The sequence below is a fragment of the Tympanuchus pallidicinctus genome, unplaced genomic scaffold, assembly GCF_026119805.1.
Source record: "Tympanuchus pallidicinctus isolate F22 unplaced genomic scaffold, pur_lepc_1.0 scaffold15, whole genome shotgun sequence".
Lineage (NCBI taxonomy): Eukaryota > Metazoa > Chordata > Aves > Galliformes > Phasianidae > Tympanuchus > Tympanuchus pallidicinctus.
Genome location: NW_026294669.1, coordinates 34,529,459 through 34,557,360, shown reverse-complemented (window position 1 = coordinate 34,557,360; position 27,902 = coordinate 34,529,459). Strand labels below are relative to the sequence as shown.

The 27,902-nt window shown below is 42.5% G+C and overlaps 1 protein-coding gene and 1 long non-coding RNA gene across 3 annotated transcripts in view; one reads left to right on the top strand and one right to left on the bottom strand.

Annotated features, from left to right (window-relative positions):
- The window catches only part of IQCA1 (IQ motif containing with AAA domain 1), an 85,142-nt gene that overhangs the window by 28,446 nt on the left and 28,794 nt on the right, over nucleotides 1–27,902 (bottom strand). Inside the window, exons 7-9 of the mRNA XM_052675893.1 lie at nucleotides 12,972–13,056; nucleotides 6,651–6,779; nucleotides 2,077–2,152 (exon numbers count right to left, since the gene is read on the bottom strand). Of these exons, the coding sequence (XP_052531853.1) occupies nucleotides 2,077–2,152; nucleotides 6,651–6,779; nucleotides 12,972–13,056 (290 nt within the window). The remainder of the gene's footprint in view (nucleotides 1–2,076; nucleotides 2,153–6,650; nucleotides 6,780–12,971; nucleotides 13,057–27,902) is intronic.
- LOC128077159 (uncharacterized) overlaps nucleotides 1–27,902 on the top strand; it is a 63,490-nt gene that overhangs the window by 18,560 nt on the left and 17,028 nt on the right. The gene's annotated exons all lie outside the window — the stretch shown is intronic.

Genomic DNA, 27,902 nt, shown 5'->3' with positions numbered 1-27,902 from the left:
ACGACGGGTTGCAAAAATGAAACCTAAGAAAGCTGAGGGGGTGATTCAGGCTACTTACATTTGCTCCACGTACGCTTTTGCTATTCCCCTGTAAAAGCAGATGTTGCTTGCACAGGAATTGCCTGTTTCCAGCAACACTATGTAAAGTAAGTGTTTGAGATAGGGCTTGGCAAATGTAGCTTAGCAACTAGTAAAACTGACAAATACAGTTTTGGGAGAACAGAAGTGTTCCTGAGTTCCACTGAGGTTTGTTTAATGGTTTTAGCTTGGTGGGGGGGGAGTGGAATGGAGATGCCTGTAAATGAGACGCTTAGAGCTTGGAGCAAACTGTTCTGCCTCTTTTTAAATGCTTAAGCAACCTAAGAATGCATCGGCCAGTCTCAAAGGATGGGAAGACTTTCTTTAATTCTAAGAGCTGGGAGAGAGGTGACAGAACAAAAACATTCAGTGTTTGGACAGCTATCGTTTCAGCAGGCTGCAGCCTCATCCAGAAGGCTCTTGAAATAAATTGACTGCAGGCACCTGGTATAAATCTTACTTAACTCAGCTTCCTTACTTCAGTGACACTTTCAAGATTTATGCAGTAATAAACTTGAACTTCTGTGAAGATTGCGACAGTAACTGAGCTATTTTGATATAACAATAGAGAAAAGCCCCAGTGTGGAAAGACCAAACTCAAGCTGCTTTTTCAGAAGAATTCTGCTGCGGAAATGAAAGCAGGCTGAAATTTAAAAATACAAGAAATGGCTTGCACTGCCCTTGTCAGATGTTGCAACAGATTTCCTTCTGGGAGACTTGAAAACCTGAACCTCATCCATGACATTTTGTTGAACAGCCAGCAGGTAGAATTGCAATGAAGGGTGTGATAGCTGTGTGATCAGGCAGGACATAAGCATCAAGTGCTGGTGAAGGGGGCAGGAGATGGCTGCACGGAGGAATTAATAGCTGTTAACTGAGAATAAATATGGTGTTGAATAGCTTAACTGGAGGGCTATAGGCTCTTACTGTGTGTAAGACAAAACTGCAGCTACTACTTGAAGCTCATATGAGGAGCTCATTCTGTCAGCCTCCAAAGGATGCTGCCTGTGCCTGAGCACAAGACTGTGGTGTGCCTGCAAGTGCTGTCAGTACCTAATGGTGTGGTAGAGCTATTACACTCTAGGGACTTGATCCTGGTGCCTGAATGGGAACCTCAGCTCCCCAGACAGCTAATGTGCTGCTATAATGTCCCTGGGAGGCTTTGTGAGATGCAACACCCTCAGAACAGCTCTCCTGCTTGTACAAAAAGTTAGTGTGAGTAACCTCAACAAGTGTTATATCTCCACAGTGCTCAAAGGACGTATCTTGATAGACAGCATATGAGCTAGGATTCAATTATAGTTTGGGTGACAAACACATTTCTCTTCCCCTCATAAGCCCCCTGACTTGTTACTTGAGATAGCTGGGGAGTATCAATCCTATCACAGGAACTTACCAGCCTCTGTGGTGCTTCTGTTGCTAACACTCACACCCAGTACACACTGTGTAAAGCCCCTGTGAGGTTTTCCATAACCTGCAGGAGCATGACGTGGACAAACACAAGGATTTTGTGAGTTCCCAGCTCAGCACTGCAATGAGGAGCGCTAGATGCTGCAGGGATTCAGCAGAAGCAGCACTGTGGAGCACTGGGAAGCTGAGCTGCTACAGAATCGTTAAGCTTGGAAAAGACCTCTAAGATCACTTAGTCCTCTCTGACAGGGCTTTTAAATGACATTGCTATTGAAATGTCACTTCTATTGCCCTCAGAAAATCTAAGAGAGCCTCTGTATGTGCAGTGAAGCTCTTTGATTCTTGTTGGGCCACTTTTATTCAGAAATGTACCATCGTGCATGATTAGCACAATGATTTTGAGAGACCTCTAGGAAGACTTGCAGTATTGAGGGACTCCCTTCCTAAATACCAGTTAAACTAATGTCTCCATTTCAATAACGTTTCACAGTTCAGGCAGCTGCACGGTTTGACCTTATAGGAATGACATTCAGATTGAGCTGAATGAGAAGAGCATTCCAGCTGTAATTGTTATCTTTTTGCACTGACCTTTGTATTGACTGTTTCCTTCCTCCAGTAATGGAAGGAAATTACTTGGAGCCATTTTCCAGCCCTCATCCTCTTCCTAGGTTTGTGAAAGGTGAAACAAAAAGCAGACTGTTAGTATGTGGAAACATATGTATAAGAAATTCATAATCTTCATTGGACTTTTAAAGAATTGATGCAGTTTGAAGGAATAAGCCACACCGTTTCATCACACCACCATGAAGTGTTTCGACTACAGTTCTCTAACCAGGCTCTAAAGGAATCCTCTTCAAAAGAAGAAGAGGGCAGAGTTTTAGTTTATCAGCTGATCTACTGAGGTTTCAAGAATTAAATTTAGGTTTGTTGGTTGCTTGCAACATGTAATTTAAATTACCTTGCTATTTTTTCAGTTACTCTTGGGTTGCCTCACTTCTCTCCCCAAGGAATTCCCAACTTGGCATTAACTCCGAATGGTTGAAACCTCATTTTAATCCATAATTAGAAAAATATTGAACTTGGTGTAGTTTGAAAAACAAAATATTTTGTTTCAACTCCAGCAAAACATATGGATGTTTTCGAGCCTAAAGCAAACAATGTTGACATGTTCCTCAAATAGCTTATTTTCATTGAATTGGTATTTCAAGTTGATAACGTTCTGCCAGGATTTTCCAAGTTTCTTCATTCTGAATCAGTCGTGAGTCCTCAAAATGTTAGTAAGGAAATAGATATATGGGAAATGGAGGAAGAGCCAAATGTGGATTCACCCAAGATAATATAGGTTGCTTGTGGCTTTTCTAATCAATCCGTAGCGTGTGAGCTCCTGGAATAACTAAAAGAAGCCAAAAGCAAGAACTGTACATGTGCTTCTGTATCTAGGTGCCCTTACATCAGCAGATACAGTTGCAGACAGGTCATGTTAATTATGAAATACGTTTTTAATTAAAAGGTATTATAGTAATTAGTCTGGGCCAAGGAGGACACGCAAAAGCATTCACGACTTCTATCCTATGATCCATAGCTATACTTCAAAGAGGTTCAGGAGTTTCTTATCACTAACAATTTGAGTTAGACAAAAGCAAGTATTGGAGGATTTGACACTTGGAGCTCAAATTCCCAGTAGCTCTGGTGTATTCCCAGCTTCTCCAGGGTAGCATTTTCAGATGCATTCTTAGATCTGCATTAGGCATGCTCCAACTCTGCTGCCTTCTTTCAACTTTTTTTGTTACATCTTTTAGAAAATCATTAAAATGCACTGGTCTAAAAGAAATACTTAACTGCTAAGTGTTAAAAATAATAATTAAAACAACCGAAGAGACAGCCTTAAAATTAGACTTAGTCATTTCTAACCTCAATAAAGGGAGGATGCATATTTTATTGCTAAAAATGTGACAAGTCATTTTAACTACTGGTTGAACTGATTTTATACACCAATGTAAATAACATTGTTGCATTGGTTTCAACGAGCTGAATCAAAACCACTGCATGTCCAACCACTGTTGGAAAATGCTGCTCTGAATTCCCTCTTCCTATGCTGACAGCATAGGAGTCAAAGTAAAACAAAGGAATTCTTTTCCTTTGAAGTCAGTTGATGTATTTTTCTGTGTTTGGTGGTGGGTGGATGGCTGGATGGCATGATCTTAAAGGTCTTTCCCAACCTAGGTGATTCTATGATGGAATCCATGCTTATTCCCTGTTATGTGCTGAAGCCCCTCAAACCAGAAACACACATTCTGATTTAAGCACGAGCGTGGTTAAGCACGAGTTTTTGTTTTCGAGGCTTTCTTCAGTTTAGCCCAAGTCAGATGGCTCTGTGGCTTTATATTCTCATTCAGGATGGTGAACTGACTCCATGCTGAGCTGCTGCTATGGAGGTTTTGCTAATGGACTTCACGAAGGACAGAATATCTCACTGTTTAATGCCTGAGGATGAAGTCTAGGGATTGCTCAGCTGCACTCACATTTGGTGAGAGAGACAAAGTGCATTACTGGGTGAAGCAGCACAGGCTGGTCTAGCATGTGGAAGAGGGATCATAAGGTGCAGAAGTTGCTTTTGTTCTTAGGTGCCCCATGGGAAATCAGATCAACACCTTCCAGAGAAGAAAATGAAGTTGCTCTGATATCAAATATGCTTCTTTAGAGATTGCTATCAGGCTTCAGAAATATTTAAGTTTCCTTCTGGGATCAAACTTTTGTTTTCTTAAAGAACTGAAGTTAGGAGCAAGGCTTTTTTTCTGACTGCCCCACTATGACTTATAGCCTATACTTATTTTAATAAGAGTCCTGCTGTTAGAACTTTTCCATGTACTTCCCAACTGCTCTTAATATCTACTTTTCCCTGTCAGTATTATAACCTTGGAGAGAATGTTCCCTTTGTTCTTTCTCAATGAACCATAGAGAGCCTGATATAATGGCTCGGAATTTTACTTGACAGGACTTGTGATGGCTGAAGAGATGAGAAAGACATTGAGTTGTAAAGCCTCAGAGCTCTATGCTGTTATTTCACCCAGTTTCAAAACAACCTCGCTGAGGCTATGAGAAGAGATTCATTTCTGGCACTGTGTTGATTCTTATCTAATAAAAGGTGAAAGAAACACAACAAAGAATAAAATGTATCCTGTGAAAGTGCTGGTTTTAAGCAGGTGAGTTAGCTGACATCCAGCTTTAGGAGCTCAGGTTGGTTTTAGTGTTTTTAGCACGTACACCTCACTGACTTGGACTGTCTGGAACAGCCTTCTCCATTGCCTTTGCAAGACCAGATGCTTTGTTTTGGGCCAGCAAAGCTGGGAGGGCATAGGACAAGGACAAAGCCATTGGAGAACACCTTTGTGCAAGCATCTCCTTTCTGTGTAGCTGTGAATAGCAATGCTCTTGCAAGTCTGTAATTTCAAAAGCTTTTCGATGCAATAGCTTTCATCGCACATACTTTCATTTGATCTTCCCTAGGGATCTGCAATGCCTGTGCTGATTTAAGAGGTCACGGTAGGAAGTGACCCAGCAGGACCAAACTTGGCACTAGTGTAAGTGTCTTGAAATCTTATGGATAACTTGGTATCAATATTATTTGGCTTAGGTCTGAAGGCATTATGCTCCTCTTCCTTCCTTCCTTCCACTTGGGCTGGCTCAGGTCTGCCAGCTAAGGCATCACTATTCCACTTCCCACTCCTTGGTGTTTGGTGCCTTTGCTATTGCTGTCACCTTGATGGAAAATGAACAGATGTGTGACCAGAACTTAGAAAGCTTCCAGTTCTCCACATTCTATACTGGACTGACCACTGCCTCTTCTAGCTGGTGAAGCAGCATAAGGCTCAGAGCTCAGAAAACACATCTACGCATGCTTCTCCTTCAGCCTGCTGTACATCTTCATTTATGAAGGAAAATAAATCCCATATTCTGTTTGGAATGACCCAATCAGCATCTTTACAAGTTGAAAACAGCTAACTAAGCTGCAAGTTGAGACTTTGGATATCCTCATCCAAATTAGTTTGGTTCTTTCTAAGTTCATGCCGTTCAGTTTCCTGGCTAGCTGTTATGAGATCTGTCTAGACTGATGGTTGATGATCTTTCTTTTTTTTGTCGTGGTTTTTCCAGGGTTAAGACTTAAATTCTGTAAAATTTGCAGAGAGGAGTAAGCTTTGTGCCAGAACAATCTGACATCTCCATGTACTCAATGAGAGATTAATGACCCATATTAAAATAATATATATTCAGATATATATGTATCACTTCAACTTTGTTTATACTACAGTAAGCAGAAGTAGTTGCTTGAGTGAAAACCTACAATTTTTGCTGTGTGGCTTGCTTATGAAGATGCCCCTAGTCACTGCACTGTTGTTTCATAGGTTCCTTCCTCAGTAAAGCTGCTTCTGAAATAACTTGGAAGCACACCTTAGGGATAACCAGAGCCTGAGTGTAACAAAGACTTCAGGGAACTTCTCATACATAAAGTGGTGTCCGCTGTGACTTGAAGCAGAAGAGAATTCATACCCTAAGAATGTAAACTGAAAATGCATGACTGCAATTTACAGGCGTACAAAATATTGGCTTGCAGTACAAAAGGCGCAGCTGGCCATTAGCAAACTGTACTTAAATTTAAGCTGGATGTCCCAGCAAGCTTGGAAATGGGTATCTGTAAGAGATAAAGGTTCTTATTTCTTGAGTTGCTATGTAAAGGGGTGGTGATAGCCAATTTAACCGTACTCCACACTGAAAGTGTAGATGCTTGGTTATGAAACTGGCCACCATTTTGTCTGCACAAAAGGAAACAATGCCAAAGCCATAAAGTGTGTTGTTCCTCTCATCTGTGTCTCTGGCAGTCTGTCTGCCTATGTCAGCTCTCCCCACTGAGCTGAGCTGCAGCCATGCAAACTCCTTTCCTAAAACAGGAGAGGTAAACTGGAGTTCCCTGGGACTGTGGTAGTAGTTGAAAGTTTAAGGAGGACCAGCCTCAAACATTCCCTGGTTCTCCTGAACCTAAAGTTGAAACCCCAGTGATCATCAGTATCAGTATGATACACATTCATATCCTCTGTCCACTTACAGCTGAGTAGACTCTACTACATCTCATTTTCACAAACGAGTTTTCCTATGTGAAGCCTTACCTTCTTTCCTGTTTTCTGTGTCTTCTTTCCTTTTGCTTTTTCCTTTCCTTTCTCTTCTTTTTCCTTTTTTCCCTTTTCGGATTTTTTCTGCAAAGCCATTTCCCTTTGGTCAGCCAGCTCTGCAGCAACCTGAAAGAGAGGAGTGTCAGAATGTTCGCATGCAAGCTGTGTTAGGCATGCTGTAAGAGTTGTGGGTTTTTTTTTTTCCCCTTGGTTTTGCCTTTCCTACATGGAGGAAATCCAGTATCCAGTACACTGCTTGGTAGTCCTCCATTGTGATGTGCTTACTGCTTTATTTCTCCCCCCTTGTAGTTCGGATGGTGATGGAAACTCCAAATAGCATCTCTGTATTATCAGGGATAGAGGAGTGGGCCTGTGTAGCTCTGCACTGCTTTAGAGGTGAAAAAGAGAGGAAGGAAGGCCCTGAATTGTGCTCATGAGTCTACAAATCTGCATTTCAGCAGATCCTGGGCATGGCATGAAGAATTTTAGAGCTGATCCATTACAGAGAGACCCCTTTCGTTTGTGCTGACAGGCAAACCTCAGCATGACTATCCTAATACATCTTTCAGAAAGTGATGATTTTCATGTCCCAAACCACCAGGGCTTTTATGCAGTATGAACGGTTCCCAAAACCACCCAGAAGCACAGTATCCTAATGATATACAACTGAAAGTTCCCTCTGGGTTTAGGGCTGGGTTATGGATTTGTCTTAGCGTTTTTAAGGCAGATTGATTTTATAGAGGGAGATTTTGAGAGACGGCCTCAAGGCATGTCTAATTTCAATATTTGGCTAAAGACTGAAAGTGTTCTTGCGGATGAGATTGGATAGAGATACTGTGATGAGCTCTGACAGATATGCAGATAGCCCAGCATCTTTATCCCAGCAAGCTATCAGCAGCTGATAACCAGGCAGGGCTGTATCAGCTCACTTCCTGGCTATTTACACATTACTACTATTTGCTTTTTCTACTATTTCCTTCTTCCCGGATGCCTCTGATTCTCTCATGCCAGAGCTGAAATCTAAGATTGTGTACTGATGAGTAGATCTGTGGTCAATGCAACTTAATATATCATTAATACTGGCAGTACTGTTAAAGCATAGAAAATAGATTTCCAAGTTTAAGACAAACGTTTCCTCTAACAGTAGAAATATTTGTTTTCTATGAAATGCATTTTAATGCTTTAAAGATTGGACAGGGGAAGTGGAGGGGCAACACTGGCTATACTTTGCAGTCGGTGAAATTTCATTACTGGATCTCCCCAAGCATTCCAGTGTTGTACATTTAATTAAATATGGTAATTTAAACCCCAAGCACCCTTCCGACGTATCTTGCGGCGATGAGCAGTGAAGCATTTCATCCTCTTGGATAGATTAATAGATTGACTAGAGTTAAAATAGGATTGTAGTGTCCCAGCAGGCCCGCTGTATCCAAAACCAACAGAGCTACCCAGAGTGTATCCTATAGTGTAGTGCTGATACCCAGCCAGAAATCCAACCTGGTCCCTTCTGCATCCAACCTCTGCTCTGCATGCCTACCAAAGGGCAGCCATAACCACTTCCAGCATCTCAGTGCTGGGCTGATCCAGCAGCAATCCTGTAAGCACGCATGTGATCAGCAAATGGCTTTCGTTTTAGGCAGTGCTACCAAGTTTTACTGGCAGTGCTTTAAGCCTATGCAGAGTCTGATTGCAACAATTTGTTGTTGTTTTTTTATACAGATGAATAGGGTTAGACCAAGCTTCTGTGCTTATTAACCCACTATAATGGGGTGCAACTGTTGAACTGCCCTTATCCTTTTGTCTTGCAGAACATGTAACCGTGTGCAGGTCTGAGATGCTGAGGCACCACGTGGCTGGCAGCTTGGTGAGCATGTGAAGCCTAACTTCTCTGAAGTCTCTGCTTCCCAAAAGAGCATGACAGGGCAAATATAATTTTGCTTTTTCTGCATCAGATACACCTTCTCCTCTATGTTCCTTTAGTGCAGATTTTGCAGCTCTGCTTGCTCCTCTGCTCTAAGCAGCTTCATAATTGCAGAGGACTGGGAGCTGGGGTGAAACCAGCTGTGTATCTAACCTCGAATGGTTCATACTCTTATATACAGAACAATTTCCCCTCCAGCTACAAGAAGAAGCCTGAAGAATCTGACAATAGAACAGGAATGAAAGGAAAGGACAAGCAAAGGTTAGTTTGAGATACTAAGCAATTCACCTGCATTATAATACCTTTTTTTTTTTCCCCCACTGAAAGAAAACTTCATGGTGGAAATAAAAGCAGGTGTCTTCCTAAATTATTTTAGACTTCCCTTTCTTTGCTAGGTTGCCTCTTTTTGAAATGAGGCTGAAAGTGCTTTGAGAACTCTTAATGATGGGGAAGAGAATGCATATCAGTGAGGGTGGATGAATTTTAGCTTCGGTTTTTCCTAGTCTTGCTGTAGGAGCCCTGCTGGCCAGGTGATTACTTCTACCCTGTAACTTTTTTCTTTCAAGGATGAAAAGACGTATTTTTCTCTAAACTGATCTTCCACAAAAGCCAAATCAAAGTTTCTACTTGTACATCCGCTTAAGTGTTCCCAAACTTTCTTCAAAGCAAATTCTCTGTATTGGGAAAGGAAGAGGCAATGGAACTGAGTGTCACCTATGGATGGAAATGCATTATGTTGGAGTTATGAGCCAAGTATCTGAGACTCCCTGGCTGCCAGCAGGACTTCCTTATGTTCTCTGTTCCTCAACCACAGAAAGCTTGGCATTGGCTCAGGCAAGCAGATACTTGGGGTAAACGTTCTTCCTCAAGAATAAGCCCTTCCTTCATCTCTTGAAAGAATTCCTTTGTTGAGCTTTTTGCCTCTATTAGTGTTGTAGACATAAATAAATAGAGCTTGGGAATTTCAGATCCGCAGCCATAGTGGGTGTGAGACAGCCTCGGAGCCTTGCAGTTCTGGCTCTAAGACCATTTTGAACAGAAACACTTAATTGGCACGTAGCTTGTGGTCTCTGGAGAGAAAATTTGCTCTCTTTGAGAACTGTGTAGAGGAAGAAGCTATTTTGATGTCTAAGACAAAACAAAAAACGTTTCTTCTCCCAAGACCATCTGAGATGGGAAGAAATGACATCCCCATGTTCCAGAGAAGCATACCAAACAGCAATCTGTGCACTTACATCGCCTGCACATCTCTCTTTCCCCCAGCTTGAGGATGCTCAAGGGGCTGTTGATGCTGCCTGGCTTTAGGCACACAACCTAGATTGTCTCTGCTGGCTAGAAAACAAGTTCATCACACCCAAGAGGCAGTGAAGAACCTGCTTGGATCTGGCACTGCCATTCACAGTCCCACTGATTACTGGGATTCGTGAGGACCTTTAGCTGTCGGCAGTAATGAATAGTAATTAGTGCCACTAATAGCTCGCAGACTGCCAAATGAGGCTCAGGATCTGCAGCTAATGCCTGCTTTCTCTCACCCCTCTTGTAGATGCTGCCGGATTAAATACTGAGATTATGGTAACATACAAATGGCTTTGAGCTCCAAGCAGCAATTTGAATGTGTAACCAAAATCTCAGTCTTATTTTGATAAGCTACTTAATGTTGGTAATGAAGGGGGTTTGGGAGCGAGGGAATGGCTGCTAAATGACAGCTCTCTTGGCTTACTTTCACAGTGATGAGGCTTAATGAACTACAGGAAGAGATTATCGTTCTGTTGGCAGCAGTGTGGGGGCAAAGCCAAAAATTGTCACATCTGATGATTATCTCTGGAGCAAAACATAAAAAGCCATTAGGGACAGACAGATGCAGGGAGATTACACTCCTTCAGGAGATTCTGCTCCTGAAAAGTGCGTAGGAAGTGGAGGAAAAACTCATGTTCAGTTGAGACAGCACATTTTTCTGACTGAATGGCTGAGTATCTTGCATTGGGATCTCTCTGGCTTACCTTTTCGAAAAGCATTTGCAAAATGTCTTGAAAGCAGATTGTGCAGGAGGCATTACAAAGTCAAGTAAGGTCGGAGTTGTCAAAAGATAAAGAAATATAGAATGTATAATAATGCAGCAATGGTTCGTGAAGTGATTAATTTGTATTTTATTTTCCCCAAAGTGTCTTTATTTAAGCCTTATAAAATGCTCACTTGTTAAATACAGTTCTGCCCTGGTTTTCCATGGAGTTTAACTTGGGAGCAGCCAACCCATCCTAGGAAGGTAATAGATATAAGAAGTGAAACCTTCTGTCTCCCCTGAATTCAAGGGCAAAAGTCCCATTAACTTCAATGGGGCCAGGATTTCATTTATAATGCTACACAGTAGGCCAAAGTGAAACAAAACCAGTTAGCCTTGGGATTTTTAAAACACAGGCTGGCTCAGATGAACACAAAATATTTTGTTTTTCTGACATTCAGGTAAAAGCATGAAACTTCCTTTCCACAGCTGCATTCTGGATGCCTGTAAAGGGCACGTGAAGCACCTCCTGCTCTCAGCTGTGCTGGATGGAAAGGGAGGAAAAAAATGGCTCTGGGGATTTCTTCAAAATCAGATAATTGCTAGTGAAAATTTGCAAGAAAACTGCCTTTTTTTTTTTTTTCCTTACAAGTATTTTTCCTTTTATGCAGGGGAAAAAAAAAACAGGCAGCAGAACAATCTCCGCAGGCTTTTGGCTTCCTTTATATTTTATGCAAAGAGAAAGCAGATGCGCAGGAACCACAGCAAAATGGCTGAAGGTGGGAGTTCAAAGCTGGGAGTAGGATGGGGAAAATATTTCCCCAGTGCATGCTACCATCCCGTTTTGCTCAGTGTAATTCCTTGCAATGCTTATTTTTTTTATTTTTCCCCTCTCTGAATTGTGCTTATCCTTGTTGCTTGCACCTCTAATTACCATCGTGTCCCCAAGGCCTTCTCCAGCAACAAGCCATGCTTGCTGGGCAGCTTCCCTGCTGCTCAGGGCAGCCAACAATGCCTTCTTGATTCTGGCATGTGTTTCTACTTTAGAAGCTGGAAACTGAATGGACTGGTCTCCTTCACTCTGGGACTGAACAACAGAGCGACTGAGTTGCAGAGGCCCGCGGGGTTGACCTTGTTGTACTCTGAACTTGATGGAAACAGGAGCATGCTCTGAGCTTGGTTTCAGAGAGGCACAGAGAGCTGTTTGTTGCAGTGCTCTTGTGTATTTTTAAAGCAAAGTAACTACTGGTTAGAGTACTGTGCTTTATGCTGGGTTAACGTGTATTTACATCTCCCTGCACCACGCGGATGCTGCTAACGTGCCCCAGGCTTTTCCCAATGATTCCAGGGACTGAATCCAAAATGTTGTTTTACCATAGTTGTATAAGATCATTGGTGGCAGGCGGCTAATGAACAGCCTTTCTCAACAGAGGAACTTATAAGGACTGCAGAGGTCAATCAGTGGCTGTTTGGTTTTCCTAGCGTGTTGGTAGCCACCACGACTGGTTCACTTAGGGGCCAAATCCTGCTCCTGTGTGCAGGGTTTATAAATTCCCTCAGCAGACCCTTTGTCCTGCAAAGATCATTCTGGATAGTGGAAGAGGTTCAGAGTGCCAACTGCTTCTTTCACTTCTTCAGCTGCTCTTCATCACCTTCCCTGTGTGACAGAGAAAGATTACCAGCCACTTCCACTAGCAGAGAAACCAGAAGAGTTCTCTGTTTGTTTGTTTCCAACTGGGAAAAGCAACTGAGATCATTACAAGGATGCATAGGATGAGCCAAGATAATTTCAAATTCAAACTCAGCAGCAAATCAAGGCCTGCAAATCAAGGCCTAGGTCTACGTGCACAAGAAACTCTTCTCTGTTTAAACTCATTAATGGTAGATTTATGCTGACATGGAATGCAGATACAGTAGAACCAATCTCAAAATGTATTTTCTAAACATGGCAGCCCTGGGTGCCAATTTAAATCAAAGCTTTCTAGATGAGGATTGAACTCTCTGATATATACCTCCATTAGCACCAGTATGGGTACCACACAAATCCCAGCTAGCACCAATTGAACCATGTGGATTTTGCTATAGGAGAGTGACTCTTTGTAGCTGAGCCCATTGCTCCTGGCTTCCTCAGACATCTGTCTGTGTAATCTGCATGGCTGGGTGCCTTCCACCATGACTAAGTGGGTACATAGTCTGAAAGGGAACTAATTTTGGTAGTCAAGCTTTGTGGTTTACCTTGGAAGAAAACAACTGTTTCTTTTTCATTGTGAAGCCATTTAACCACAAGGTTCCTGAAGAATTAGAGGACTTTGTTCAGAAAAATTGCAACTTAAAACATGTTTTATAGAGATTTCTTCCCCCATCCCATTAGCCTTTTGAATTAGAGGAATGACAGTACCTGCTCTGGAGTTTTTTGAGAAAAAATAGCCATTGAACCTCCTGCTTCTTTTGCTGGGTAATCAGGAAACCTGCCTATGATATGCCTGCAAGAGAAAAGATGGAAAAGAAGTTAAAATCCGTATTTCTTCACCTGTTACTGCCTCCTGGGGTGGTGGCTTTTTGTACCATTATGTGACACATCGAGCATCAAAACTTCTTAAGGAATTTCTTAGGATTTACTTCATAGCCAAGAGATGCAGCTTGAAGTGCTTATGTTCCTAGCTCTGCTGCTGTGCTTTCAATATCTAGCTTTAGAAAAAGGATCATTGGGTTTAAATCAGTTTTTGATCTGTAAATTCCAGATTGTATGTCTACACGATTCCCTCCCTCCCCCCCAATGTTTCCAATGGACAGACAAAGTTGGGTAGTGAAGGTAGTGAAGGGGGAAATTGAGAGGCTTTGTGTTTGGTTGATAGTAAGGAGAGCATTGGTGTGTCCAGATCTTTTGCAAGGATTAAAATATGTGATTACAGTCCAAAGACCATTTGCTCTGATAGGAATCTGTTACTTTCTTCACATCAATAGCTTTTTGGATTGCAGCAGTAAGATTTTTGTGTTTAGTAATATCAGGACAATTTTCTGTTCCAAATTCTGACACTTCAGAAAAGTACCTGTGCTGCTTTCAAATCAAATAGTTATGTTTCCTCTAAGTGAAATTTCCCTTGAGGAGAAAGCAACTAAGAAAGGTTGACATGACTCATAAAAATTGCATTCATTCTTCTAAAACAACTGGTATCTTAAGGGACTTTCCTAGCCTACTGTTAAGCAGTAGACTCAATTTTGAGCTGAGACCAGTGTGTGTGCTTTGGATCTCTAGCTGTTATTAATGTAGTACCAATTAGAGAAGAATAAACATACATTCCTCTGTGATTGTGAGCTTTGACTTGCATGTTCTGCAATTACTAGTTCTGTAGGCAAGCAGGTTTAGAACTTTATTCATTGTATTCCCAGAAACTGCTCTGCATGAATGAAAGGGTGCCCTTGTTAGTGTGGGTCTTTTTTTTTCCCCTTAATAACGGGCTTTTGGCCTCAAAAAGGCAGCATCATCAGTTTACTGGATGGTAGATGGTGCTTTGTTTTTAGTCTAAGCAGCCAGAAAATAGCTCGATTTTTGTATTAAATGTGACATTATTTTAAACGTTGCTGCAAACCTGGCTTACAGCAGCAAGAAACCTCAAAATCTGATATTAAGGCTGTTGCTACTTTACTGATGCCAGCTGGGAGGAAGGAAAGGCAATATGCACTGTGGGTGAAGAATCGTTTTGGAGTCCACCACCCACTGGATGTAGCAGTAGTGCCAGCTTTCAATATTTATTAGCGTTACATTTAGTATTTGCACTAGCTCTTCATTTTTAAAAATATTTACAGTCTTTGCAGACAGAAATATTTACCTTTTGGATACATATGATGAGTGTATATCTGAGTGCTGATGAAATTCCATCAGGTTCTTCCCATTTGGTTTGTTTATAACCTATATTCTTGTGTGATCTTTCAGCTCATAGTTGGTGCAGCTCTTTGGGATGGCACGACTCATCTTTTTGTGGCAGCTACTTTGCAAGAGCTTACATTGCAAAATAAGTTGATGTTAATAGAGGTTAACGCCAATCTTCTGAAGTGATAGGAAAAAGACTGTCAGCTATTTACTATCCTGTCAGCTGTTTGGGGGCTGGGTCTTTAGTCAAGGATCATGCAGAATGTAAGTTCCCATGGTCATCTGTGACCTGAGAGCAGGCAGCTACTGCACATTTCAGTCATGCTGATTCTTTAGGGACATCTGTTTGTTCCTTCTGAACTTCATCTTTTCATACGTATCGACTGCTGCCCAGCAGACATGGAGCACTGTTCTCATCTCACTTCCATGTCTGACCTCCTGTGGGTTTTATTCTTGCTTCTCTAGGTTTTAATGCCTATGGCTTCGGTCTTGTAATGCCTGGAAATTGTGCACATGCACGACCCTTACAACCAAATTCCTTTCCTTATGAAACCCTCTGAGTTCAGAGGTTAAACCAGGGATTCACTTGACCTGTAAATCTGTACAGAAAAATTCAGCCACTGATTTTTCCTGGTCTGAAGTCCACTTCAAACGCAGTAAGTCACAATTTTCTTCCCCATTTTCTTTTTGGCAGCAGCCTACTCAAAATGCCACCGCAATGGTTCATCTCATGCATTTCTTGTAAGATGTTATTTTGGATTCAATTGGACCCAAAGCTGTATTTTGTGTAAGCTTGCTTTATGGTTGCCAGTAATGACAAAGCATCAGGCTGAAATAAGTGACCAGTAGGCACTTTGGAAATAGCAAGGCTGTTCCTATATCCTTGCTCCATCAGATGTGCTACCTGTTGCCCAGGAAGATTTCACGTCTGTTCTGCATCAAAGAGGGAACACTCCTTGAACAAAGAGGATCTTCCAAACACTTGGACTGATTTTGTGGTTGCTTTAGAGTGACAATTGTTCAAATACTTTTAAACTGTGCTTCCTTTTAGAAACGTCCTACAACCAGTGAAGCTCTCGTGATCAGAGCCAGTTCTCAGGCAGTAACACTGAAAAAAACAAAACCAGATGATGTAGGAACTTCTCCAAACTAGAGAAAGCAGTTCTGTTTTATGGAGCCAGGAGGGTGAGGTGTAGGAGGAAAGCTCGACAGTTGAAAGCCTTCTCGGTTCCAACTCTGAAAATGGAACAACCATACAGAAAACCCAAACTTGCACAAGGTGGAGCTGTGTATGTTAGCAACATACCTGAAAATCCATACCACAGTTAGCAACAAGCCTGAAAATCGAAGTGGAATGAGGAGCATTATATGTGCACCTTCATTGCTTGTTAATTCTGAGAGGTGAGGTGTAAGAACACTCACTGTAAAGCCTTAGACCATGAGAGATCAGTAGGTGAGAATTTGAGGCTGGTTATTTAGGTTGCTCTCTCAGTTGAGTGAAAAAGGAGACTCCTCCCATCTGCTCAGTTGGTTTTTTTGGTATTCAGAGTACCTTGATGCTTCCTTTGGGTAGGTGGCTATACCTAGCTGACAGATAACCCACAAAGGCCCTCATGCTTTTTCTGCATGTCATTGCAAACAGAATAGTATGCAAAAACTAAACTGTCAATCAAATCTGAAAGTCTGGTTGCACATTGACAAGCAGTGGAGAATACAGAAACAAGTTAAGCTCTGGGTGAGAAGGCTATCGGAGTATGTAATGTATGAGCTTACAGCACATGTCAGAAATGCCTGGTTCCAAGGCAAGTCAAAACTCAGTGGATCTGTTATTTATTATTGTCTCAAGACTTGCAGGAAAATAATCTGTGCTTTTCCAGCGTCAAATAAAACTGTGCAAATGCCAGAACTGGAAGACACAACTCTTATTTTCAACGTGTTTGCTTCAGTGGGAGTGCTGACAACATGTTTAGGACAAGAAGCAAAAGCAGGAACAAATTCTCCTGTAGCCATCAGACTTCATACAGAGGGCACAGTTCTAAGAGAACAGATGAAATATGTGAGAAGTTTGGCTGCTCACTTAAACTCAAGTGGCTGCACAGAAGCAAACAAGGCAAGACTAAAGACTCAGGGCTGGGAGGCAAATTTCAGCAGTAGCATAGGGAAGCCTGCAGGCAAGGGGTTGAGTTGAGGAATGGGAGAAATCCGCTCTCTCTCAAGAAAGTGGTGCAATCCTTTTAAAGGGAGCATAGTATGGGTTTGGTAAGCAGCTTTACAGAAAAGCCATTTAATTGGAGTGAATGGAAGCCCTGAATCTAAATCAAAACAGCTCAACTGGAAGAACAGGGGGATGAGCAAAGATGGAGGAGTGAAAAGAGACGCTCTTCTATGTCCAGCTAATTAAGAAAGGGTCTAATGAGATTCTTGTGTCGCTGCTCTAGATACATCCTGCTCTCTTCTCTGGTTCAGTTACAGCCCTCCCCATTTCCAAAGTTACTCCTCTTACGATAACTTAGATCTGTCAACTGTAATTGAAAAAGAATGATCTTTTATGGTCTGCAATGTAAAATCTTTTGTCTCTGATCACTGCATAGATTTCTGGCACTTCTGGGCTCAATTTTCTTTTAGCGCACAGCCCAGGTTTTAATGAGGTTTGAATGGTTCTTCAACATCTCCAAATCACCCCCAGATTTGGTATGAGTCAGTGTGATCAGCAGTCTCCTGCTGAAGTCTCTGCTAGGCACTGAAATGCCATGGCACCCCAGTTCTGACCTGGCAAATACATTCCTTATCTGGACAACGGCCGTGCATTGTGCTCATCACATCTGGTGCTTCTACCCCTGCTCATTTCAGGAACATCACTGTTTTTCCTTGCATCTTTTCTCTCTGTTCCACATTGCTCAGGAATGGTTGTAGTTAAGGCTAAATATGGCTGTTGATTTATGAGAACATACTGTTGATTTAAACAATTTGTCTGGTAATAGACTCAACAAGTTACTACCTACTTTATTCTCTGGCGTGATTTTACGTGTGTTATTCTTTCTTTTTGGCCACCACTTCTCTAGCTAATTGCATGAAAGGCCTTGTCACGAAAATAAAAAATGGTTCTTTGGAGAAAAGAAGAGCATTTAACTCTTTTCAGGTTAAGAAAGGATGTGGGCTGTTGCGCAGAAGAGAAGGCATGAATGATGGTTGTCCTTTCTAGGCAGGGGAACAGCAGAGTGTTCTGCACAGAAAAGGAACAAAAACAAAGGGTGAGGGCTCTGTAAAGAAATAAACCCCTCTTTAGTTTGTAATTCTTGCCTGTTCCTGTAATCCAACTCGATATGGGTTCTCTTAAATGGAAACATTGGTTTATTTTAAGTATCTTTGCTGCAGTATTTTCTTTCCTTTTGTGTGTGTGCTTCTGTTAGTTCTTCAAGAAAAAATAACCTACACAAATATAGAATTACTTGTATAGCAAGATTGATTTCCACAGGCTCCTTGTCATCTTTAATGGGTTTGGACAGACATATTACAACTGATGTTTTATCTATGGTTCCGATCCTCCGAGCAGTTGCTTGAGGATTATGCAGAGAAGTAATTCAGTGGGGTGACCTGCAGGGAGAAGTGTTTGGAGGATTGGAACCCTTATTGTTCTAGCTAAATATTTGGCTTTAAGTTTAAGATCAAGTGTTGTGAGGCCAGCGGTGTGCGAGAAGAAACATTCCCATGGAGGACCAAGTGTGGGAAAGGTGATATCCTCTATTATAGTAACTATCATAATGAGAAACAATAGATGGTCTTTGGGGTACCCAGTGACTTTCTTAGATCTGAAATGGCAGAACCGAGCTTCAAAGACAAGTAAGAGTTGGGAACAGTTGTTGGGGGATGCAGCTCTAAATGTGGAATGTGGTAATTCTTTGTGATAGTTTTATTACATGTAGTTTTTATTGGCCAGGAAAGGTAGACCTTTGGCTGACCCAGTACAGCTGTTCTCAAGCTTCTTGAGTTCCCAAAGAACAGTTCTTACATTGAAATAAATAGGCTCTTCTTTGTCAAGAAGTTATTTTACATCTTCCAGAATCCTCCTGGTCTTTTAAGGATAGCATTAGGTAATTAGTGGACCAGGAAAAAAAGAGAATTTCTGTTCCTGTTCAGATGGCCTCATCGTAAGTTTTCTGTGCCACAACTTCTGTCTATCCTGCCATAAAAGGATTTTTTGACCTATTGGTTACTTCAGAATTCTGACCAAATATTCCTGGCTTGAGTTTTCTCTTTGAAATTTATCAGAAACATGGGAAGGTAGCTCTGCGAGTACTGCTGGGGTCTTTGAATGGGAATAAAAGGCAACATGGGCGCGATTATTACTAAGGGGAAACAAAAAGTCTTATTTAACACCTTCAATAATTCAGCTTACATCTTAAAAAAAAAAAAAATCAGATTAAAAAAGTTGGCAATATCAACACCTGCCCCTGCCTGCACCCCCAAAAAGATTGCCAGTAATTTTCTTGGAGCTCAGATCTGAATTAATTCAGGACTGAGAGTCAGTCAGACCCTGCCCTAAGTAAATGAACTTGCTTGCAAGAGTTAGTAATAACATCCAACCCATACCGAAAGCTTAGGCAAGCCTAGAGAAGTTGGATATTAAATTTACCCACCATGGCACAGAAATGGAAATAAAATTAAAGTGACTGGAAAGTAGATTCTTATGATTCAACATACTTTCCTTGACTTGACTGCAAGGCAAAACAGAAACAGTCTTGGGCAGGATTGCTATGAGCCTGTGTGAAGTGAAAGCATCTCCTGAAGGACTCAGGGAGATCTGGATCTCATCACTGCCCTTGGAGGGAATGGTTTCTGAATGAGGAGCAGGGCATGTAATGCTTGTCACGTGGTAGTCTAGTCTGCAGTATTTCTACTGCCGTTGGCCCTACCAGACCTGTCAGTAGATGCCTTATTAGTGAAGAATTCATCTAATTGACTATATGCCAATTGGGGTAAAATTTTGATTATCAGTAACAGGCCCTAGAGAACCAGAACTCCTCTGGTTTTACTTCTCTGAAAACTACAGAAGGAAGAATTAGCAATCTATTAGTGTTGAGATACCAAGAACATACAAGGCAGATCTAAAAGCAAAACACAAACTCGATCAATCTGACTGATAACTCTAGAAACAGAGTATGGTGCATCACAGCTGTTGGAATGACCTGCAGGCACAGATGTCCAATGTGTTTTGTCTCTTAAGGTTACACTTTTCTTTGCTTTCTCATTCTATTTTGGACGTTTCTGTGACCCAGTATTTACTGGAGCCAGGTTGCAGGCTATGATTCCTCAGTGGTTTGTCTCATTAGGTGAAGGGCTGTTCATCACCTTCCACAGGTAGATGTCTCTAGGCTTATTTCCACTGTCACCTTCCTGATGACAGCCTACAGCCTTCTGAAGAATGCAGTTCTGTCAGCCATGCTGTAATGGGACTGTACTGTGCATCCTTACGTGGAGAAAAGTCCCTGAGGGCCTGGCACCACATTTGGGGAACTTGGCCACTGGAGTAATGGGTACACTGGAGAGCTCAAAAGTCTCATTAAACTCTCATCTGTTTTATTTTTGTACATCTTCCTGCTCTTTCCAGAGTGAGGTCAAAAATACAGAAGCTGACTCAGAGAAAGGCCAGGTCAAATTCCCCATGCATTTACTGAATTCCTTACCTTTGGTCAGCTTATCCCGCCTTCAGAGAATGTCAAATCCTGACTCAAATTGGCAATATTTCCTGTGCTTAGTATTAAACTTAAGAGACTGAAACAATTATGGCCGGTTTTAAGCAAGATTACTTTAACTCAGACTAGAAGCTTTGCAAGAATAGCTTTCCTGCAGAGTCAGCCAGAGGGAGTCAACAGTACTTTATTAACACAATATGAAATCTGCAAAGAGGGAAGTAAAGCATGCAATTTTGTAGCAAGGGCAGCCAAAAGAAATAACCTGCCCTCCAACATCACCAAATCACTTGGGAAGTGGAGTGAAACAGAGTGCACTGAACGTTTTGTCTTATCGGATTTGCTGGTGAAATATTTGAGCCATCACTTTTGCTTCTAGAAGCCATGGTGCCAGGGAAGCAAAATGCACCTTTTGGAGAAGAATGAAGGTGCAGACTGGGCAACTTTGAGTTGTTTTGCTGTGGCCCACCACTAATCTGTGCTTTAAGCTGTAGGTAATGCTTAGTTGAAGGCTGAGCTGCTGCAAAAATGCTGCTCATGTATGAGCGATGCGTTGGCTCTCTATGGACTTTGTGATGCTTTTGTGTGTGCTGTATGTCTTCTGCCACCACCTGACTGTGAAAGGCACTTGAAGTATTTAAAGGGAATTAGAGATATTAGCTGACTAAAAACTGTGAGATGACTGTTCTCCATGTGCTGGATGGATAGTTGGATGCGTGCATAACAAATGCAACACACCTGGGGCACATCAAGCTCCCTGCATGCACTGCACAGTGTCTGCATCCTGGGAAACTGTGGATGAATAGCTTCAAAACAGAGAATCTACCCTGTTTTTAAACACTTGAAGAAATACAGCATGTAAGAGTAATAGTTATCCTTGTGTGTCAGTGGTTAAAATGAGCAAGGCTGCCTGAGGCCATGTCTAAAACCATGTGATTTCTGTCTGGTTTATAACTGATTGCATCATTTTGCAGTACGGGGAAGATGGGTAAATCTGAAGGTAGTACCTGGTGTGTTTCAGTGGTTCATTTCCCTCTTCTGAGTCTGCCTTACGTGCATGGCACCGCTGTAGAAATACAACTCAGTCTGATTTCACTGATGTAATTTTTGCCTCCTTGTACTCAAATGATCTGCATGTGCACATTGTCCTGTTCCCCCCCTGCACTGCAGCCATCCTGTTCATGGATCACTGTGCTGCTGACCTGCTGTGTAGCCACGACTTGTCTTCAAGCCTTTATAAAAGGCAATGTGCAATCAGCATCTGTCTGATGTCACATTACTGCTTGCTGCTTTGTTTCAGACCAAGAGTGTAGTGATGTGTGAATGGGGCTGCTCATAGCTAAGATGGTGCTTTCTTTATGAGTCTTCTGATGTGGAAGTACTTCAGTGGGGAGTGAGAAGCTGAAAATGTGGCAAGTCATATTCCCAAGTTAAGAAAGCAACCAAATATGACGATGCCTGTTTTACTTCTGCTAACACTGTTGTCCACCTCAAGCACTCCTCCTGGTCCCTAATGCTTGTGGTCAATGCTAATAACTAAATGGCTTGATAGCACCAAAAATAATTTAGAACCTCTGCTTTGGCAATTCAGAAGCTGGTGAAAAAAGACAAGGAAAAACATAAGATCATAGGATGGCTTGAATTGGAAGGACCTCCAAGACCACCTAGTTCCAACCCTCCTGCCTTGGGCAGGGTTTCCAACCAGCAGATCATGTACATTGATGTTGGAAGTGCAACTTGAAAAGAAGGATCGAGACTTAAAGGCCAAACTGTTTACTCACTTATTAACCCTAGGGGTTTTTTTTCTTCTCTCTCTCTCTTTCTGTTTTTTAATACTGGAAATCAAACTGCATTGCTTTATGGGCCTATAGACAGTATCAGTTGTTTGGAATGGCCTTTGTTATAGGAAAGCAGAGCTCCCCAGGGGGAGGAATGTAAAGATTAGTTTAGGACAGGAAAGAAATATAGGCATTATGTGGGAGAGGCTACAGTCAGCTTCTCCCACCTTGGCTCCCATGAGTTCCCAGGCCTCCCACAACTGCAGACCTTGCAATCCATAAAGAATAAAGCCTGTGTTATATAGAATTTCCCAGCAGAGGATGAAGGTGAAATGATACGTTGGGCACAGCACTGCCCTGTCTGCAGCAGCTCTCAGGGCTGAGCCAGTGATGGGAAGCACATGGACTCAACGTGAAAGATGGCAGAGCTCCGGCTCTGGAATTTGCTCCCTTGGAGCAATTGTATTTTGACTTGGAATACTTTGAGGACTCCTGCAGCTACACAGACTGCAAGCTTTAACTTACAGCCACTCTTTAAACCAATGTCTTCAAAATTACTTGCTGGATTACATGCTTTCCAGAAAAAAATCTGCAGGAAAGACCCAGTCTCCTTGTGAGATGGGCAGCACGAAACAAGAAAGTAAATTTCCTTTCCAAGCCACCTAAGGATTAGTGCGTCAGTAAGGCACTCTGAGAGGACGGAGGGGAGTATGAGAGCAGATTTTATTTAGGAGTGATGCAGTTTCCTGATGTTATATAAATATCTCAGTAAGCACTGAACCCTTTTGTGTAATACTGAGCGCACTTTTATGCAAGCATTAAGCTCTTCTATGATTCTACACTTCTTTCCCAAGTGAACCAATGTTGTATTTCTAAGGTATCACACTAAATTGGTCTGTGTTGAAATCATTAATTTGTACAAGCCTAACAAGAGCAAGGAAACCCCTTGTAAGCACTGTAAAATCTCCCTCACTCAGCCTAGGATGGTGACTCTTAATACTGCAGTTGCCTAAGTCCTAAGGATGCCTGACACAGCAGACAAAACATAATTGGTGATGCTAATAGCTGGGCGTGTTTGGAGAAAATGACTGTAAGTAATTAGATTTTCTGTTGTAAATGTTCCGGGCTGAAACACAGCCTGACTTTAAAGCCCTGGACCCTGACCTGGATAATAAAAACAACCTGCTTGGTGAGGTCTGACCAATCACCCCTACGCTGAAATGTTCAGTAAAACTGAAACATATTGATTCTGGAAGGAATGGGTGAGAGTCAGGTTTCAGGCAAGTTCTCATCCCGCCCACAGAAATACTACCTCAAAACCTTTTCAGTGTTGAGGTTCCAAAGGAATATAGGTTTGGATGGACCAGCTTTCATGCTGACTTTGCATGGGGAAGAGTCTACCTGCACGCTTGGCCTGCTTGCACAAGCTGTGGGTTTGCTACATGCTTGTGTAGCAAATGTGCTGCTTGCTGCTCTGAAGGGAAATAGTCAGAGGTGCTAGAATAGAACCACAGACTAGAGACATAGAATCAGTAAGGTTGGAAAAGATCTAAGAGCTGAGTACAGAGGGAAGGGGAAAGAATTGAGACAGGGAGGTTTAGGTTGGATATTAGGAGGAAGTTTTTCACCCAGAGGGTGGTGAGGCACTGGCACAGGTTGCCCAAGGAGGCTGTGGATGCCCCATCCCTGCAGGCATTCCAGGCCAGGCTGGATGTGGCTCTGGGCAGCCTGGGCTGCTGGTTGGTGACCCTGGTTGGCTGCAGGGGGTTGGAAGGAGATGATCATGGGGTCCTTTTCAACCCAGGCCATTCTAGGAGTCTATGAATGAGCCTCACCTGCCCTGGGCATACTACCAATCCTGGGATCACAGTCAGTGCAGCTGTCACCCACAGCTCATTTGCTATAGGGATGTGGAGGTGGATGGATGCAATCTCCTGCTGTGTACACCTCTTCTGTTTTAGCCCTGCTGGAATTTGTCTTCTGCCCCAGATGGAAGGGTATAATCTTATTTTAACTAAATGCATCTAGATATTTTATGAACCACCTAAGAATCTGCTTTCACTGAAGCTGTGCTCTCCACCCCCGTGGAAGCCAAGTTTGAGTGTAATTGGGTCCTTTGATATTTGGTTTGAGAAAGAGATGAGGCCAAGCTACAGGTGAGGGAGAGATGAGAGCGGAATGGAAGAGATCTCAGAAGTGCAGTAGATGTTACACTGATTTCCAGTGGAAGCCTGGATCCTCTATGCTGGATGATGCAAATCCCCTGTGTGAGGGATTCATTTAAAATTCAGCACTTAAGTAACTTGTCAGCAGCTCGTTAAATAAACATGCTGGCATATTGAAAGCACGTTGGCCACATTCAGCCTTATGTTCCATCAGACATTCTGCCGCTATCGGCCTCAGTATGTAAACTCCCAAAAAGCTGCTGTCAGTGAAAAGGGCGAAACAACCGCCTTTCAGAACTAAATATATCCCTCTCATCCTGTGAGAAAGAATAACAGGCTGTCATTCACAGCCCCATTCCCAACCATAACTCGCATGCCTTCATCCTCTCCATACTCAAAATCAGACTTCCTGGCTGGAGACAATCCTGCCTTTTTTTTTTTTTAATGTACCCACCTGAGCTCCCTTACTGACGTTTGGAGACTGCTTTTTTGTCTCTGCATTGGACATGCTTCATATTTTCCATCAGTCTTTGGTTCTGGCTGTACCTGTTTTTCAGATTGGTACCTTATGGGCTTTTTTCCCCCCAGTTATATGCCTCTTTCATCCCTCCTTTTCTGATTCTGCTTCTCTAGCTCCTTGTGACTGTTTCTGCTCCCTTTTTGCTCTGCTTCTTGTTACAGTCCACGCCACATTTCTTTTTTCCCCACTTGCCTCCTTTCTTCTTTGCATTCTACAGAGCTAAGGCTGAAAATGTCTTTTCTACCTCCTTTGCTTGCTTTTCCAAAGAGATCTTTCTGTGGAGCAAGTTTGGGAACCACTGCTCTGTGCTTCCTGTTCGTTTTTATTCTCCTGACTTCTGAGCTCTTCCTTAGTCTTTCTTTTCCCAGAATATCTTCTAAACACCTCTCCTCTGCCAGACACTGACTCCCCAGTACCTGTCTGCCCTTCCATCAGGCACCAGTGGGACTCCTGATTCTTTTTTCTTTGCCTGTTCCTTGTTCCTGTATCCCAGCACATCTTCACTCTGCTGCTGGAAAGGGAAGAAGTGGGAAAATTGGTTCCTTCACCTGCACTGCATTAACTTGCTGGAGAAGATACCTCTCTCCACTAGTGAAGTGAAAAATTTGCTGGGCTGGATCCTTTCCTCTTCCTGCTGGGATTCACTCCCTTTCTCCTTTCTCATGGTTCAGTACTGTGCTGGTCACACCAAGAACAGGTCAGGTGGTAGAGCAGACCCCTCTGGGGCAGCCACAGTGAGTAATGAGTTGGGTTGCTGAATCAGAAACCAGCTCTGAGGTGGGAATCTGGCCCCAGCTATCAATGCCAAATACCCCATTTGCCTGTTCCTGCCTTCAGAAATCCAGTCTGCTGTGTGGGGACTCTGCTTGAGAAAGGAATAAAGAAACAGCAGTGTGGGAGAACTGATACGCAGGAAAAGCCAGATTTCTCAGAAAAAGCCTAATCCAACCTTTAAAACATGGACATAAACTGCTGGCAAGCGTGAGCCCTGAATCTTACTGATGTTTGTGTCTGCACGAGTATCTATGACAACAAATAAATCTACTGTTTGGGAAGCGTCCTTGAGAACATCGGTGGGGGGGCTGCGCATGATGTTGGTATCACTTAGCATTTCCAAGCTGTTAATTCCTAAGTATTACTGTAGATGGGTATGACTACGTTAGGAAAATGAACTAATTAGTTACAAGGTTTTTTTCTTGCTTTGTAAGTGGGACCGGCTCAGAGTAATGCTATTTAGTTTAGCTGATTCCAGACTTTTTAGGCATAGGAAGGAATGAATATTTTTAGGAGCTTTAATACTAATACAGGAGGTTTAAACTCAAGGTCAGTGGACTTTGTGAGTCCCTTTCAGACATTTAAGGAAGGTAGGGAAGTGAATCTAACCTTAACTTGCTATAATGGTCAGTTTTCACTCTGCAAAGCTACAAATCCAAAAGCAGAAAGCAAACGAAACCTGACGGTTTAGATGCTGAGGGTTCAACTTGCAATATGTAGCTCTGAAAATGCCAGTCCAACTGATTCAGGTTTTTCCAATAAGGAGACAAGTTGAAGACATCATTTTGCCTGTGCAAAACAAATGTGCAACTGGACCTATCCTTCTGATCCCAAGACACAGCACAAAGAGCTGCAGTGTGACAGTGATGGGTCACTACTGTGGGTCCTTTGGATCATGGTGGTGATGGGTCAGTGGTTGGACTATGTGATCTCTCTGGTCTTTTGTAACCTTTGTGACTCTATGGTTCTATATATCTGAGCTGTTCCTGTTTTACGTATCCTGCTGTTCTGTCTCCACAGGCTGGGCCAGTAGGCTCTAGGCAATTTTGCTTGTAGCCTACGGTTCCTTGAATATTTAGAGTTTTACAATTGAAAAGGCAGAAACTGGGGTTGTGAAATGGAGTGGGGAAAAGGTTAAGTCTGTCTGGACAAAGTATTTGAGAAGCGAGCAAGTTGAGGAGAAAAGTGGAAGAGCAGAGATTGGTCTGAAGAAGAACCTTGCTCATTATGGCTCTGTAATGTGTGACTGTTAAATCTGAACGAACGTTTAATGCCACTAATGAATAATTTATATGCAAGCACGGTAACAGGTTTGCAGTGCAAATCATGCCACAGTGAGAAGATGAATATGTGTCTGCAGATGCTAGAAGCCTGGAATGCTCCTGCAAGAAGCCCCTGATCTTGCACTGGTGGTGAACTGGTTGGAGAGCAAGTCTTTGTGGTGGAAGAGTATGTACCTCTGCCTGTAACAGCCTCTAAGCAGCTCTGATTCTGACAAACTTGCTCATTAAGTACATGGACCCCTCTCTAGAAGCTAACGGGAAGCTTAGAAAATGACCAAGCAGTGCTAAACAATATTGGGATCTGACTGCATATTCGGTAACAAGAAGTCAGTCAGCAAACTGTCAGTCCAAGGAGAGGTTGTCCAGAGAAGGTTGTTAACAATGTAGTGATTTAAGATATCTGAATGTCTATCTGGAAGGGAATAGCAGAGTTTGGAGAGCTGGTGCAGATATGTTTATGGGCAGCATTGGTGAGTAAATCACAAGCATGAGGATGATTTGTTATGCTGGGACTGGGAAACTTGACTTGTACCTGAGATGCTTTAAGAATCTTATTTTTCTTCCTTGATCATTGCAAACTTTTGATAGTTTGCTGAACAAAATGAGGCATTAAGGCACAGCAGCAGAGTCCTTTGCATATGTTTTTAATCACTGTGTAGATCTGGTAACCATTATAAATTTAAGTGTAAATTCAAGGAGCCTTACGAGAAAGGGAAGGCGACGTATTTCAGAGTTTGTGATGATTTAGAAAGCAGAGCTAGCAATGCTATCGAGGCCTCTCTGGAGGCCTGACATTGGGGTTCAACTGGTCTGACTGTTTCAGATACCCGCCGCCAAGATTTATCTGTGTTTCACCAAGTATGAGAAATATATGGACACAGGGGCTTCCGCCTGTTCCCCCCAAAAGCCATCAAGCCGCCTCCATTAATGTCAGTGCACTCATAAATTGTTTGCTTGCACCAAAGTAGGCAACTGCTGCCACTGCACAGAAGCTCCCAGAGGTGTCCCATGCCTCCTGTAAATCCACGGGCATCCAATAAAGTAGATTCACTGCAGATGGACTTAATCAGTTGCCTCCCCTCCTTTGGAATTAGAGGGGATCACACTTTTAAAAGCAGAGTTCTCACAAGCGAGAAGGAACAAGGGTTGTTTTTATTAATGGCTATCAGATCTGGATAGTTGATTCCACTCAAAGGGAACACAGGTTGCAGAACCGTGGGCTGCGCTGGCCTTGTCGACATCCTGTTC